The 16,960-nt window shown below is 41.3% G+C and overlaps 1 protein-coding gene across 1 annotated transcript; it reads right to left on the minus strand.

Annotated features, from left to right (window-relative positions):
* Positions 1-7,646: 7,646 nt before the first annotated feature.
* Positions 7,647-16,215, minus strand: sdhdb (succinate dehydrogenase complex, subunit D, integral membrane protein b). Its single transcript, XM_062385786.1, has 4 exons — positions 16,063-16,215; positions 15,113-15,223; positions 11,555-11,705; positions 7,647-9,387 (listed from the first exon to the last, which is right to left on the minus strand). The coding sequence occupies exons 1-4, from the start codon at positions 16,109-16,111 to the stop codon at positions 9,222-9,224; spliced, it is 477 nt and encodes a 158-aa protein (XP_062241770.1). The 5' UTR covers positions 16,112-16,215; the 3' UTR covers positions 7,647-9,221.
* Between the last annotated feature and the right edge of the window lie 745 nt (positions 16,216-16,960).

Here is a 16,960-nt window from a genome sequence, read left to right on the forward strand (position 1 = left end):
CCTGATACAAGATGAGGAATCGTGGGTTCGTCTCCCGCTCTCAGTAAAAAAAACACACACACATACACACACACACAAATAGTGGCAGGAAACACTGCCCCCAACGAGTATCACAGGTCTCTCACACCTATTTCCAAAGACCACGAGAAAGAAAGAATCATTAAATAGTATGTTTTGCATTTCACAGACACGCCCACACACTGTATAACTTTGGTTTGAAGGCGCTTTGGCAGAAGTTTTGATTTGTCTCTCTGTGTGAAGGTGATTGTGAAGGTGAACGTGCAGAGGACTGACAGAAGCTCATCAGTTTGCATCTTTACAAGTAAGTTCCAGTTGTTTTGTCTACTCATCATTAACTCAGCACTGCTGCATCAAATCCACATTATTACACCAATGTCTCTCTTCACGTCGAATCTCTTCTGCTAGCTAATGCTGTCCAGTGTGTGAAGCCTCAGGAAGGACCTCGTTGCCTGTTTGATATTAAATGTGATCTGATGTTTTTACTGAACCCAAACATCCATAGGCAGAACTGCTGGGCAAAATAAGTAGTGAACCATTATTGGATTTAAACTCATCAAACCTGCCTTAGCAGCCAAAACACAAAACAAGCTCTTATGGCTAAAGATAAGAGGCACTCAACGGAATTTTCGATCTCACTAATTATAGTCCTGCGACTGCAACCGCGGAAGGCCAAGCAGCCGCATCGACGGATCCGTTTTGGTTTATGCTTCCTAAACGTGTTGCGCGTGTTGCAACGCAATTCACCGCCAGAACACTAGGCGGAGTAACTTTTTTTTTCGAAAACAAAACAAACAAAGAAGAGACGTCTTCTTCGTCGAATGTTTATTTACATCGCCACTCCGGCTCCTCGTAGCCTTTTTCTGGCGGACAAATCCGCCAGTCAGTGACAGGTTATACAAATGATCATACTATCGGATATCTTCTGCCAAGTGCTCTTCTATTTGGTCCATATTCGTTCTTCTAAATCCTTCGTGATTTCTGCCGGTATTATGGGGCATGAAACCGGAAATGCAGCTCCAGAAGGGATGTAGAGCAGAACCATCACAGCCTTGCGGGCTGAGTGAGCTTGCGGAGCTTTGCCGTAAATTTTAGAAAAGGGGGTCGACACCCGTCAGCACGTAAGGAGGGATACATAAGCACGTAAGGGACCCGGAAGGGCTCTTGCGCTTACGGGCCCGTGAAAACGCAGAAGCATGTTTCAGGTTTCAAGGAGGTTACGTTTTCACACCTGTCTTTGGTGGGGGTTGATTTGAAGTTTGTAAACAAGATTACACAAACTGAATGGATTTCCACCAGACCTAATAGAAGGATCCACAAATTGAGATGTGGATGTATGGGCAGATCCAGAATAGTTGTTTTTCAATTTCTTACATTTCCACCGTTTTCCCAGCGCAGTATGGTGAACTCGCGTTTTCACGGGCCCGTAAGCGCAAGAGCCCTTCCGGGTCCCTTACGTGCTTATGTATCCCTCCTTACGTGCTGACGGGTGTCGACCCCCTTTTCTAAAATTTACGGCAAAGCTCCGCAAGCTCACTCAGCCCGCAAGGCTGTGATTGGTCTGCTCTACATCCCTTCTGGAGCTGCATTTCCGGTTTCATGCCCCATAATACCGGCAGAAATCACGGAAGATTTAGAAGAACGAATATGGACCAAATAGAAGAGCACTTGGCAGAAGATATCCGATAGTATGATCACTTGTATAACCTGTCACTGACTGGCGGATTTGTCCGCCAGAAAAAGGCTACGAGGAGCCGCAGTGGCTATGTAAATAAACAATCGACGAAGAAGAAAGAAGGCGTCTCTAAGGTCGTCTCGACAAAAAGCATTACTCCGCCTAGTGTTCTGGCGCGGAATGGCTTTGTAAGACGCGCAACGGTTGGGGAAGCATGAATGAAAACGAGTCTTGCGCCACAGCGGCGTGAAAAGACGCATACGCAGTCGCAGAAGCATGTTTCAGGTTGTACACTGTTATCACAGGGTTACAGGTGGGTTTTTATTTTCTGACATTTTGGTTGTAAAAGGCCTCCTTTCCACAGAGTTATCTCTCAATTTAGATCAAGGATATTGTTATCAAGAGTAGTTGTTTTATCTTTTGGTTTTCTGCACAATGACACAGAGGTGTATGTTATGGATCTCATGGTGCGCAGGGACACAGAGGCATCTAAGACGTAAGCGGGGGTCATTGGTTCTTTAAGCATCAGACAGCAGTGCCCACTATCTAATAAAAACGCTATAATGTTGTTGGCCTATAATAATCCTTCTTTTTTTTTGTACTCTACTGACATCTAACTACATCTAAGGGAGGCTGTAGGTTGTAACATCTAAGAACCTTCTTCCACTACATCTCTACTCGGTCCATGTCTGATCTCTGACTGCAATAAGTTTATCTGTAGTGACAACATGTGACACACCCACAGCGAGAGAAAATGTACCTCAACTCCGGTTTGCACAACATGTTATTGCAAGAATTTAAAAAGTTTGCATCACTCGATACTAGCTGTGGATATGTTGTTTCTCACCAGGTTCATGATGGCTGCCAATGACTGCTCCCCTATTACATTTTATGGTACATGCAATGACGCCTTCTACTTTGATGGTAAAAGCGATTTCATACTCCATACTAATTATTTTTCAGGTGGTGAATAAGATATTATTATTGCATTTATTTATAACATTGAATTCTTTGTTATATTTATTAAGATTTTTACCTAATTCCTGTTGTTTTTGAATGCTGTTATATAATATAACCCAAAATCTAATCAGCTGCTTACTTCTCTGTTTAAAGATGCTGAAGATGGTAAGATGCCTCAGTCTCATAATTCCCCACTTAGCCTTCATTTGTAGTAGAAAATAAATGCAGGGATAGCACGTGTCTATGATGTCATATTTTTTCTCTCAAAAAAAACAAACAGTTTTGGATGGAGACGGTTTCACAGATTCTGGTGAGAGCCACACATACAACCTCCGGTGCAAGGACAACAAAATCCTGCTTCTGAATGCTACAGACCAGTTTCAACTACAGCACCTACAGACACAGGAGCATTGTCGACCCGGTAAAATGCAGCCACATGAGGCAAAATACTTTCACTTACACAAGCAACTGAAGATGTTTGATCAGCTCTGAGGCAGAAAACAGTCAGCGGCCTATAACACAACGCATGTACTGTACATCCAGAGAGAAAAGGCGATTGCTAACAGAATGGTATTAACCAAGACTCGAAAATAGCTATTGCATATTGTGAGGCAACTGTTTGTCTGTGCACCCATGTGCTGCTCGGAAAGCCAACTTCCCCAGTTGTGCAGTCACTGTTCCAACTTTGGTGTGTTCATCTGCTTTCGAAGTCGGAATGTGGAAAAAACACGTAAAAAAAAATCACTCGTATTATTCCAACACCACATGAATGCACAATGTGTTATGAGTTAAGCCGTGACAAAGAACACAGTAGACCCTGTTATATATTATAGATTAGTTGCATGAAATTCCTACTTATTGCCACAAAAAATATTAGCACTATAATCTATTATTTTTCGTGACCTATTTAAGTTACCAACCAATCATGATTAGACCAAAACAGGCATGTGACACATGCAGATAGGAGTCATATATTTGTACATGCTATACATCTTGTACTCATTTTCATGACTTACATGTGTTACAATGTTAGCAGTGAAATAACTGTTGGTTACATTAGTATCTAGAATCTTACTCAGTAGAGCCCTGGACCTCCGCAAAGGCCCGACAGTCACCATAAGTTAGAACAGGCCAGGTACAGTTCTCAGCTCCACAATGGTGCTAGTTACATGTTTCATACATTGGCTGACATATTTTGAGCCTCATGTAAACCCACTTGGTCTAGATTTTTATTTGGATCTATATGAAATTACACACAATACATCAATAACAACCCCAGGAATGGTTTTCATCCAGTTTCACACAGAATTCTCATAGATAAAACACTTTGCCATTTTGAAGAAAGTGCAGTACAAAATTCCTGGATCCACCGCCTGACCTACACCACATCCCTCCACCAACTTTGACAGGAATCCACCTATCTTTGTGTAATCCTGCTAAGTGAAACGCAGACGCAGACAGAAACATGAACTCCTAGTTAGTGGTAAAAATAAGAGCTCTACAACCTGCACCTGCAGCTGTGGGTTGTGGTCGGAGAGCCGTGGTTCTAATTGCAGCAATTGGTTTCATGGTTTTAGCCTCCGTTTCAGAATCATTTCTTCTAGTTTATGTTGTTGCTGGAACAACACTGTGCACTTTATATAAGTTAGTGGTTAATTGGTAGCATTGTGTACCAGCCACTGGGGAACTACACTGAAACGTTGTATAGAGTTTCTTATTAAAGTTAGCTGTAGTGCTTGAGCTCTTGTGAGTATAACATCCTGTAAGTTCGAGGGTGTTTGCATCTTTCCCAGACACAGATCCAGAGCTGTGTATTTAAACCGATTATTTCCAGCATATAAACTACAGCTAGCTAGCTAAATATTATTGCTTACCCCACCTCTAGCTCCTTAACACATAGCTAGTTTGTGCTTTTCTATAATCCTTTAATATTCACTAACATGTTATTCTCTCATCCCCCCCCCCCCCCCCCCCCTTTTAAGAGTGCAAATTCAACATCCGCACATATGATGATTCTTCCGAGGAGGTAGGCCCGGGGGTACCAGTCATGCTGTACGCCAACAAAAATGGCAAGAAGTTGGTGGCGTGCTGCAAGGAGAACAATGAAATCTGTACTGAGGCAATGGTGAGGATGACACAGAGCGTATTTACAGTGTGATGTGATGTGTGAAATGAAGGCCCCCTCATCCTTCAATAGGCCTGGAATTGAACTTGCTGAGAAGTAGGGAGTGGCCACCTGCAGAGTGGTTCTGCTGCCAATGCAAACAAAGAGGACCTGCCACGTCATAAACATGCAATGAATTATGGGAAAGTTAAAGCTGCAGCAGTTTTATGTGTAAATATATCACCCATAGTAAACTGTTTTAACCTTTTGTGTTACGGTTCATGCTGTGCTGCTTAGATTCTCTTTTTCTTTTATCCGGTTTGCCACTAATGTTATTTTTTTCTACAGGTTCTCCCAATCGAAATTATCGATAATGGACACAAGGCCTTGTTCTACCTGACACAGCTCACAGCTAACAAGTTCATGTTCGAGTCCACTGTGTACCGTTCTAAATTCCTGGGATTCACCTGTGTCGACGGGAATCCCTCTCTGAAAAAACTAGTCTTGCGTAGTAAAGGTCCCGATGGCGTTGACGAGTCCTCTGAGGCTACTTTATATGAATGTACTGAATGATTTCAAAAAGTTCTCATAAAAAAGCACACCTTGTTTTGTTTCATTAAAAATAAATTGCTTTGTGAAAGAAACTGCTGTCCTGCTTGTGGATAAAGCTTTTTGTCTCTTTGTGGAGCTTCCCAGCAAAGGACTGATCCATTGTCGTTCGCCACGATAAAAAGATTCATGTAGCGCAGGCACGTGCACAGACATTTTGGGGGGCAGGTGCTCAAACCCCCAAAAAAGGGCAAAAAATCGCCAACATAATTTATAAAATTATAAATATAATAATGAATAATAAATAATGGCTCCTCTGGACCAGGAAGGGTAACTGATTCTCCCTCATTTGTTTTAATAGTTGATGGCCTGCTCCAAGATAAATGAGAGCTGCTACCCTGAGCTGCTTGCTGCAGCTCCCTGTCCTTCTGCTTTTGGAGTCTCTCTTTTCTTGGCATTATGCTGCAATTTTTGTAAATGAGATAAATCAATGTTGTGCATAATAATCAAGTGTGACTTACATGATCTCTATAAAGCTGACACATAGTACACACACTTGTACACTTTTACTGTTTTCTTACAGTTGAAGCATAAGCAGCATTACACTAATAATATACCTCAATATACCTCACCAGACTGTCATGTAGCTCAACTTAAGACCTACCTTTCATTTCAATAAATACTTTTCATTTCAAAAAATTATATTTTTTACTTTATTTTAAATGAAACAAATCTAGTGAACTTGTCTAATTTGTAAAACAGTAAAACTGCCTTTAAATTCTCTTCCTGACAAGAAGTCAAATAAATGCCCCGTCAGATAACAAAACACATTTTGGGGGAATTGATGACAGAGAGTAATTTTTATTGTTAAATATTGATGAATGAAGAAAGAATTGGGCTCTAGCAGAAGGGGCACGTGCCTGATGTAGCGCCACCCACACGGAGTGCTGTAGAGTTATAGTAGCTTTAACAGGATAGTTCACCCAAAAATGAAAATTCACTCATCTACTCACCACTGTGCCAATGGAGGGGTGGGTGAACTGTTTGAATCCACAAGACCTTTTGGAGGTTCAGGGGTAAACAGCGGTGCAGACAGATCCAATACAATTGAAGTAAATGGTGACCACTTCTTCAAACGTAAAAAAAAACTAACTGAATCCATACTGCTCCTGTGGTGTCATCCAAGAGTCCAGATGCCCCGACGTCCAAATTTGACTTGACAGGTAATTTACACCATGTTTTTTGACTTAATGTCCTCTGGCTCTGGAGGAGGACATCAAAGGACATTTAGGCTAAACACTTGGTGTAATTGAGGCCGTTTCAAGTGGAATTTGAATGTTGGCGACACTTGATGGATGAAACAGCAAAGAGAGACACATTGTGGGTACATCTTACCAGTCAGCAGAGTTCAGCTGCTCTGTGGTTCTGTATCATTGGGAATATAGAAACTTTTGTATTTTTTAGAAATTGAATTTTAATTTAGCTTACCCTTAAGCATATGAAAATACATGTCTTTAATAACATTAAATAAATAACAAATAATGAAATACGTAATCTGAGGAACTTACTGTGTATGATAAAGATATGAAGTAACAGTATATGAAATACACGTATTGAATCTCCTTTAAAGGAAATGTTACTTCAGCATTCATAGACACTGTTTTATCATAATTATTTTACTTAATTATACATGATTGTTGTTTATTTTTTTCCCACTGGTACTTTTAATTTGTTTTATTCATAACAATGGCGCTCGGTACAGTGCACACCTTCCTCAAGGCCCAACAGTCTGCTAATGAAGCCACATCTCTACAACTGGAAATTTATTTGGATCTGCACACTATCAGAAATGTCAGTCCCCTGGACTTTTCAAGCATAATGAATTATTCTCTGAGTAGTCAAATGGTGAAAATTACCCAATCTCACAATGATAAGAGATTCTCGGATCCGCACCAAAATGTAAAGAGTTCTTTTCCCTGACCCTTAATACATCTTTTTACCATGATTCAAGGAAATCCGTTGCGTTGTTTTTGAGAAGTCCTGCTTACAAACCAACAAACACATGGACAGGGATGGAGGTGACTGATTACGTATCGATTGTGGTTACATCCAACACACCCTCAGAAGCAGCTTGGCTTCAGTTCATGTCTTGATATTGAACCGACCAATAGTAAAGGTGATGCAGCCAAGCTAACTTTTCCTTCTCATTGCTCCGTTTCATTTCTGCCTTTACATCTGATATCACAGCAGTTCCATACAGGCTACCTTCACTGAGCCTCTGTGTCTCCTCACCTCCGTGGCACTTTATTGTTTCTGAAACAAACAGGTATTCAGAAATGATTGTTGCTTTAGATGTTGTTCTTTAATATCATCCCACATCAATGTGTAAAAGTGAAGCTGTGACTTTCCCACATACATACATACTTCTGGGAAAGAGTGTAGATTTCTGCTCAGTGATAATATGTCACAAGTATGAAACCATGAAGACAAGTTTATTCCACTGTAGCAGGTGCAGTGCACTCGTCTCACAATTTTGTGCGTATAATCTGACATCAGCTGAACAGATATGACAAATTGACGATGGAGGCAAACAGACCAACACCAAACTCGTTAGCGCTCATAAACATTTACTGCATGAACATTGTGACAAAGGAGTGAATCTGTGAACCCGACATGTAACCCTGCTCAGTCAAAAATAACTGCTGGTAATAGCTGCATGCAAGGACTAGCAATTATATGCTGCGTAAATGTCCCCAGATTACATTGATATTTCGCCCTATTAGCCTAAAGGTTGTAAATAATTTGCAAGCGGTGAAAATAAAGGTTTGTTCCCCCCCCATTGGAAGTTAGCTGACTCACAGTGGAAGGAGTTTGTAGTTCATGCATTAAATACAACACAAGTCAATATGTTACAGAGGCATTAATATGACTGACACCGTTAAGGTCTTGAGTGATACTTGGTTGGCAGAGGACGGCATTTTGCAGCTGTTAAACTCAGACCCTGCTGTGGCTTGTGCACTGTTTGCTGACGTGTGTTCTCTCCTGCCGGAGATGCACAGGTCGGCTGAGAGTTGCTGGATGGCTTGGATTTGAAATCGAGCCTCCCTTACCATCAATGAACCTTCACGAACCGGCCATGACAAGCAAATCCACTCAACTCTGCACAAAACAGTCTCGGCCCACTCGGCTGAGGAACATTTCTCACTTTAAAGCTGCAAACAGCGTTTGATTCTGTCAGACAAGATACAGGAGTACACTCTGAACTGTGCTATGTTGATGAGGCTGTAGCAACAACAGAAACATTGACCTTATGAATCGTTTATAAATGGTAGGAGGAGGGGGGGGGGGGTAAAGTCCCTCACAAACAAAGGTTCAATCTGATAGTGCTGCACTGTTATTCCTGAAGCGTTAACTCATGGTGTTTGAAAGAAAGTACATTTAAGACGTCAGCGACAAAAAGGATCCAAGCCTGGATAAAAATACCCCAATGCTAATTTTATGCATGTCCCTGGTAAATATAACATCCGCAGATCAAGATACTGGATTTCTTGTATTTGGGAATATTGGGTCATGACATTTAATAACCGGACATGTTGCTTAGTGAGAACGCAGCTTCAACTTAGTCGACACTGAACAAAAAGAGAAGCTCATCCCCCACATGCAAGGAAAGATCATGGATTTCTGTTGCCCAATTATAACCCAGTCTTAGCTGTGCAAGAACATGACAAAAAGACAGAGCCCGAACTGATAGACATGAATTGCAATTAAACACATGTCAATCACTGTCAAAATGGTCAACATGATATATATTTATAAGAATGTACATAGAACACCTTGAATTTCTTTTTTTTACAAATCGGCCAGGACAGGATTGCTCCCGTCCCGGCCTCTGGTTCCTCGCAAGTCCACAGTCATTCATTTGCTCCAGAGCAGGGCGATGGCTTTGCAGATGCCGACGTCGTTGTAGTTGAAGTAGCAGAGGCCGGCGAAGGTGACGGTGGACAGGAGGAAGAGACCTGCGTTGGCGGCCTTGATCTTCGCGTCCCCGTGAACGTAGTCTGTCAACACCTGCCCCAGGCCCCTAGGAGACAAACACAATGTGCAGGAAAGATGAAATTCAAAATTTAGAGCTGTTCACAATGTTTTTCAGCCATGTCCTCCACTTCAGCTGGGTGTTAGAAACCTCCTGTTGTACCCATGAGCCTCAGCTGCCACTGCATCAGAGGAGAAGCCAGTCACAGAGCAGGTTCTAAATGCTTCATTATTGCCATTCATGCAGAAACTTAACGGTAGTAAAACTTAGTTTTATGACCATTGTTTATAAACTGTTTTATTTATCTTTTTATTGTTGAATTGTTTGCCTCTTCTATGGTAGTGGTTGCAACATGGACCAAACCTAAAAGTCAAACGTATTTTTTCGGACTTGATTTTCGGTCAAAAGTGACCGACCTGTGTGCCAAAGTTTTGCCACCATTGGGCAAATAAGATGCTGCTGATTTTTGAAGTAAAATAAGTGCAATCCCTGAAATTAAAAAAAAAAACATTAAAAATAGGGCCTCAAACAGCCTTAATCCTGCTCATGTCGGTTAATTTGCTTCTTACTCTCTGCATGTTCCTCCTCAATCACCCGCTGACCTGTGCTCACTTTACACGTTAACTATAAACACAAATAAAGATCAGAAGTTTCTAAGACACGTGCAGTAAGTGTACCCCCAGGACCTAATAGAGTGCTCAACTCCACATTATATACTATGTCTTCTACTGAGGCCACATTCACCAGGTTGCCCCTGACTTCAAACATTCCTCAGTGCCATAAAATCCTATTAGCCACAGACACTGCTTATCCCCAGTCCCAGATGAAAACAGGAAGTTCTACAAACTTTGCTTTCTTTGACGCCAAATGACATTGGACAGATTATTGATCTAATCTGTTATGGTCAAAGAGGTCAAAGCTTGACCCTTGCAGACACCAACCCGCCCCTGAGAGACTTGGCTAAAGGAGACTTATGACTAGTAATGCCTGGTCTGTGGCCTTAACTTGCCATGCTGATTGCACTCTAACTGCTGGGGGAGCACATCGCTGTGACACTAAGCTAAAGTCACCTTCTCGAGTCTGCTAACAGCCGAAACTAACCAGGGCTGAATTAATAGCCGCAGGCAGCTACGGTGAGACAGATGACAAAAAAAAAAAAAAAACTGGCACAAAGTTAGCATTGTGTCCGTTAGACCATAGTACCGGGTCGAGACCTTTGGGAAAGGAGGTTTTGAAGGCTTCAAAGGACTCTGACTCTACCTCAATGCTCTTGATCTGTTAAATCACAATGTGTGGATGTTAAGATCACAGAGGTGACGTTGAGTCAAATTAACGATTTCACACTGGACTGCACTTCCCTGAGGACCTCATGTGATGAAGGAATTCAACCTCCATGTTGGCTTTTTCCCAGGAAAGGTGAGGTCTGTGCGGGCCACTCAAAGTCACTGCTCGTCTTAAGAGGCTGAAGTCTGTGGCAACGCTCCATTTATTTATTTGTTACATTGTTTTTTTTTGTACATGTCACGGACATTTACAACTCTAAATAGAACATCTTATTGTTGTTGGTTAAAGATTAGTGGCCAATTAATGAGCATCACATTCACGGAGAGAGGTTTTTTTTAAATGTGCTTCCCTAAAATTGAACATAATCTTCAAAAAGGTCAAATTGTTCTATTTTAGTATCGGACCGTAAATAACGATCCCTACCACTGTGGGATTAACTGGTCTGACTTTCCTAACCACTGACCAACCAGCAGAGAAAACATGTCTGCTGTGTAGGGAGAGGCGGTGGTCTAGTGGCAGAAACTTGGACTATGGGCAGAGAAGGTCTCTGGTTCCTCTCTGGTTCGACTCCACGGAGAGACAACAAAAGACGAACCTTGATTGATCTGTCCAAAAATTCAAGAGGATTCTCCCTACCCTGTCTAGTGCCCCTGAGCAAGGCACCTTACTCCCCCAACATCTGCTCCCGAGCGCCGTACATGGTCGCTCACTGCTCTGTGTGTCCTGCACACAGATGGGTCAAAAGCAGAGGTTAAATTACCTGCGTGAGTGTGCCTTTGCATGTCTGTGCATGTGTTTGGGACTAATTAATGCATCTTAATCTTAGTTACCATGTAAAGATGAAGTGAATATATGTAATTAGAAACCTGTGGGTTAGAAGTGAAGATGTGGCACCATTAGAGAGGGTCTGACACCTTCATAAGTATCTTACCAGTGGCCGTGGAGTGTCAGGGCAGCCGCCAGGGAATAGTCAATGACAGGACCGGGGCTAAAATAGGCCACAGGTCCCATGGCCAGCAGCAGGACGCTCAGCGCTCGCTCTGCTGTCCAGTGCATGGAGGCGGCTTTGGAGCCGGCGCCGGCTGAGGAGCAAGAGAAACAGCAAAGTGTCAGCATCCACAATCATTTGCCTGGTAAAAACCATACACTGTGTATAAAGATGGACGACAGGACTGCTTCCGAAAAATTAAGCCAATGCATCTCCATCGCCACCTGGTGGCAGGCTGCAGTATATATTCTTAACTGTTCCTCTTCCATGTTACTGAATGGGACATGAACCCAACTAAAAAAAGTATAGTATATATCAAACATGTTTCTCTCAAAGATGGTTTCTAACTTTTTAGGTAGATCTTATTAATGCATGTCCAAGTGATCCTTTTTCAGATATGTTTGGTTTTAATTAGTTATTTGATGCTATAAAAAGGACAACGTTGTGATTGACAGGAGAGATGGACTCCTTCTGGCTGGGCACGTGTATCAGCGGGGCCTCGCTACTTGGGCTTCATTTACGGATGGAGGGAGGAAGAGGAGACACGTCCTCCATCTTTACATTCTGAGAAAAGTGAGAAGATAGACACCAGTTTTATGTCTGTATTGTAAAATATGAAGATGCTGCCAGCCAAAGACAGATAATGGGACCCAGAGCAACATCCCCAAGCTGAAACAGCACCATGTTGTCATTTTGTGTCTCTTTGGGGAGAAAAACATCCCAGCTCTGATTTAAAGTAACTTCATGTGGCAGCCTGCACCTCGAAAGCTCACTTAGAAATATAACTAAAGTTCAACAAGGGTGTAAATTAATGTGTCTCACAAAAAGTTCAACAACTCTACTTTAACATGTGACAACAAACCGTTAGACACAGTCAGACAACACAATAAAAAGAACAAATGAAACACATAAACACACACCCACGCACCTGTTCATAGATGTTAAACATAGCCCTTTATTGAAACCACTCTTTTTGTCCATGTCCTAAAATATTGGAACATGACAGGTGTTTCCTGTTGCCCATGTGTTCCTGTTTCAATGGATTGTAACCGTAAAATAGCTCGTAGTGTCTGCTCTTGGGTTTCACCTGTGATTACTGTGTTTGCTTTTAAGAAGGATTAACAAGAGCAGAGAGATCGTTCTAAGGCGATAAGAGAGTAAAATCTATCAGAGCCTTTGCATAAAGTGAAAATAGCTAATACGAGAAAAACTGAGAAAAACTCTGACTACAGAGCAAGAGACACTGAACAGGTCGGCAAAGGAAATCGCACATTGTGAGGGATGTGAAAGAAAAAGCTAAAATAATACCTGGTTTACACCAAAATGATCGGGTATGCGCAGTTAGTTAAACACAGGTAAACCTGTCTAAAAAGGCGATTAACTCCGTTCCCATTGCCAGTAGAGGAGTTTGCCTTTCCGTTACTTTTCCATCGGTGCAACATGATCGATGTCACAAGCAACAACAAAAACCTTAAGACGCATTAATCAACACCTTCTGAACTGGAGCGTGATTGGACGAGACTTCAGAAGGAAAACAAACATTGAGGAGGACCAATATTGTGTGTTTTGTAGCAAAAAAGACAAATTTGGATGAAGGTGCGTTTTATTGTTTTTTAGGCGCAGCTGTACAAGTACACAACATCCGGTTAGTGATGCTGTCTTTGGCTTTTGATGGTTTCTGTTGGAGCTGATTATCGTACAAGGCGTCACGATTTTCCTCTTATGTGTAGCAGCCAACCAAACTGTCTTCTATGTGACCAGGTTTTGGTGTTTGACAGATAAAGCTGACGGTAACTAACCCAGCAGTGGGTCACAGTGGTGAGGTCTGCTGACCCAACATGAACCCCGGTGTCGAAATAATGACACCACTGTAGCATCTGGTGTGCTAAATGTGGAGCACGACCACACAGGGCTGTGAGCCAGCTGCTGTCCTGTCAGACACAGAAACTGGGTTCCCTGCAAACGGAGAGGTACCTACACACACACAACATGTTACTTTTTTTATACTGAGCTCTTTTACTGTATTTGAGCTCGCTTGATTTAAAATGTCTCTTATTGCATTGCTGAGCTGACCTGTCCTTCTTCTGTCCAACAGTTGTTGATCCTGTATAAACTAACATCAAGAAAGGTACAAAGACGATCCTCTTAGACATGAATCTGACAGCCTTACCCATTCATTGGTGTAGGACTGGTATCTCGATAAATGTCACATTATTATTTCTTGTAAGTTTAAAATCCGATTTTTGCTCTTGAGCGAGGGTGTGGTTCTAGACTCTTCTTCATGAACAGAGAATGACCAATAATGTGTAAAACCTCCTCACTTTCTGTTCCTGTTTCAAATTCCATGTACAAAAAGAAAATAGAAAAAATGCTCTGCTGTCTAAAATATTTTTTCAGTATTAGTCTAGATTCAAGATTCAGGATTCAAGAGTTTATTATCAAATGCACAACAATAACATTAAGCAGTCGCTGGCAATTACATGCTTGCGTCACAGGCTCTCTTCTAGCAATGATCAAGTAATTACAATAGAAGAAAAACACAATTTCAATAAAATCGTATAAAATAGAATATCAAAATTTAAAAATAGAAAATAAAATATACATATCTAAATATGTATATATACAGCTGAAGAACAAACAATATTGCAATTATGTGCAATAGTGCAAATAGTGGAATTTTTCTCTTATAATATGTAAAAGATCATTTTTTCTTTATACTTCCGTTAGACTTTCATACAAGTCATTCCTGGTTTCCACCAAACCCCATACATATGATAACATTTCATTTCATATTTAGTATTTATGTTGTATAATATAAATTAAATGAAACTGTGTCTACACAATGTATAAGCATTATATTGACATTATCTATCTACGTTATCTATTGATAAAAATTATATTTAAACAATTATTAATATTGTTTTACTGCCTGGTCCAGGCGCTACTACTGTAAATTCTGTACAACCAGAGAACAGAGTGGACAAATCTCTATAACATACGTTACACAATGCATTGTGCCATGATACCAGTGAGAGCTAAGTTACAACACGCTGCAGTGATAACGGAGTTCAGGTCAGTCGGAGGTGAACCTGTGTTGTGCTGCTGATTCATCTCTGGGATTATTCGGAGGCTCCTGTGAGCCACGCCTTCCGTTTGCTAAGTACTGAGTCTAAAAGACCTGAGTTTTTAACCTGCAAACATTTTTCTGAATTGATCGATTACTTTTCCAGACTAGAACACGACAAAGGATTGCCAATACATTTATTTTCTAGAGCCTATTGTTGCCAAACAGCCCGAACCTCGCTAAGCTCAATTTAACATGAGGTAAGATAGCCAAGTCTCTCTTTTGTGGAATGACGATCGATGAGCGCTTTTGCATTGTTCCATGAAAAGTTACTCAAACAATTGATACATTTGGCTGACTATGAATAAGTTTAACTGACTGATTGGTGCTACATCAATGCTTGTATGTATGTTTGCTGCCTGTATGTTGACACTGACCGTACAGAGCCTGGGACGCATGAATCCTCGCTGTCAGCAGGTGGGGCTGCTCCTGGTATTTGTGAGGTACAACCAGCGGCCTGGACAACAGAGTGCTTTGGTACAACAGAGCTGAGGAGAAAGGACAACATGTCACATTTACAGCTAACGTATAAAGTAGGTTATTTAAATCATGTCTCAACACACTAGAGATTATTTACATATCCGACTCTGGTCTGTGATTGAAATCTTTCTGAATGAAAAGCAACGATACATACAAACTATTCACCTTTCTCCCCCTTCACCCCCGGCATATTTATTGCACAATGCTATTTATATAACTACAATAATAATAACCTTTATTAGATGCTTTACAAGTTATAATGAAAAATGAAGGGAAAACAACATTATTAGGAGGAATTTCATGAATTCAACATTTAGAAAGAAAACATCAGACACATATTTTGTGTTTTGGAGAATTGTATTAAGCCAGCTAGGAGCTGAGTCGGATTTTCTTAACCACAGAGTGGGAACGATGACCTGCATGTTCATGGTCCACGTTCAGCTTTTTAAGAATGAAGTCCCATGTTTCAGGATGGTTCCCTCACAGTTTCCGTCACTACGTGTGTGAGAAGTTGTAATTCACAAACGCTGTGCGCAGTGATTAGCGCACAGCACGAACGTCGCAGTGAGTTCAGCTGCCTCTGACTGAGCGTCACTGTCTAAACATGAACTATAAAAGCCTGTATGACACGAGATGAGAGGTTTAGTGACTCGAGTCGAACAGAGGTGGTTTTCACTCATAACCCCGCTACAGGCGACTTGATCTTGTTCGCTACAGTGGTGAACGTGGGAGGTCTCGAACACAGCCGAGGTTCAACACGTCCTCTCAGTAGAAACACACAGTTACACTGGAGTCAGCGCGCACACTGAGAAACACTCAAACACCGGGAACACACAGAAGAACTCACGTCTAACTCCTCTGCGACACACAGAACTCAACCTGACGATCGCGGCCATGATGATACTCCAACCAAGGTCACCACGGTTACCCGGATGTAGTTGACGTCTCGTCAGCGGAACAAAGATGTTGAGTGTGAGAGGAGATCATAGCAGCTAAAGTGCTACAACTACTACTAATACTACTACTGCTGATACTACCAAAAAAATGTATAATAACAAAAAGCCAATTAATTTGCATGAAAAGAAATTAACTATTACCAGAATTGGTCAAACCTTGAATATAAAATACAATTTCAAAAATGTCAAGGACTGCAAAGCAGCACTGAGCGGGACCGAGCATTTGGAAGCGGAGATTACTTCTCTTTAAACGTTAAACATCTTTGTTAGTGTCACTTCTGGCGTCGCATTAAAACGCTGAGTTATAAAGTACATGGATGGGTCAGATGAGCGCGGGCCCGCGCAGCAATGCATGCCGGTCCTGCTTGCTCTGACGTCATTTAAACCTTCCCAATATGACCTCAGATGACCGAGGCGGCTGAACTTTTGCTAAACCTTTATGTTTTTTATTAAATCATAAGTGTGTCGCAGTTGTAATCAAAAAATGGAAAGTTACAAAATGAAAGCTGTAGAAAATATCATAATGTGAATAAAAGCAAAAACTTCTTGTTTCCCCATTCCTGTTTCACTTTAGATTGACCAACTCACCAATACACCTTTCAAATACTAAGTATCCTAACTATTTATCAGTATCACCAGTAAAGAGGAGAGCTTTATACAGTGTACAAGATGTAATTCATGTGTTCCAAAATAGTGAGAGTCGTTTTATAATTGAGTCACATAACATTGATTAGTAAATTGGGTTTTATCATGTTTTTAATGTTAAAATAATAATTCATATCAATGGCT

The sequence above is a fragment of the Platichthys flesus genome, chromosome 4 (assembly GCF_949316205.1).
Source record: "Platichthys flesus chromosome 4, fPlaFle2.1, whole genome shotgun sequence".
NCBI classification, from domain to species: Eukaryota; Metazoa; Chordata; class Actinopteri; order Pleuronectiformes; family Pleuronectidae; genus Platichthys; species Platichthys flesus.

Excerpts from the sequence above, each read along its gene's own strand:
- sdhdb (XM_062385786.1), bottom strand. The coding sequence starts at position 16,111 with ATGGCCGCGATCGTCAGGTTGAGTTCTGTGTGTCGCAGAGGAGTTAGA. Across the intron at positions 11,706-15,112 it reads TGCGTCCCAGGCTCTGTACG|CCGGCGCCGGCTCCAAAGCC; the intron begins GTCAGTGTCAAC and ends CTTGCTCCTCAG. Across the intron at positions 9,388-11,554 it reads CTGACACTCCACGGCCACTG|GGGCCTGGGGCAGGTGTTGA; the intron begins GTAAGATACTTA and ends TTTGTCTCCTAG.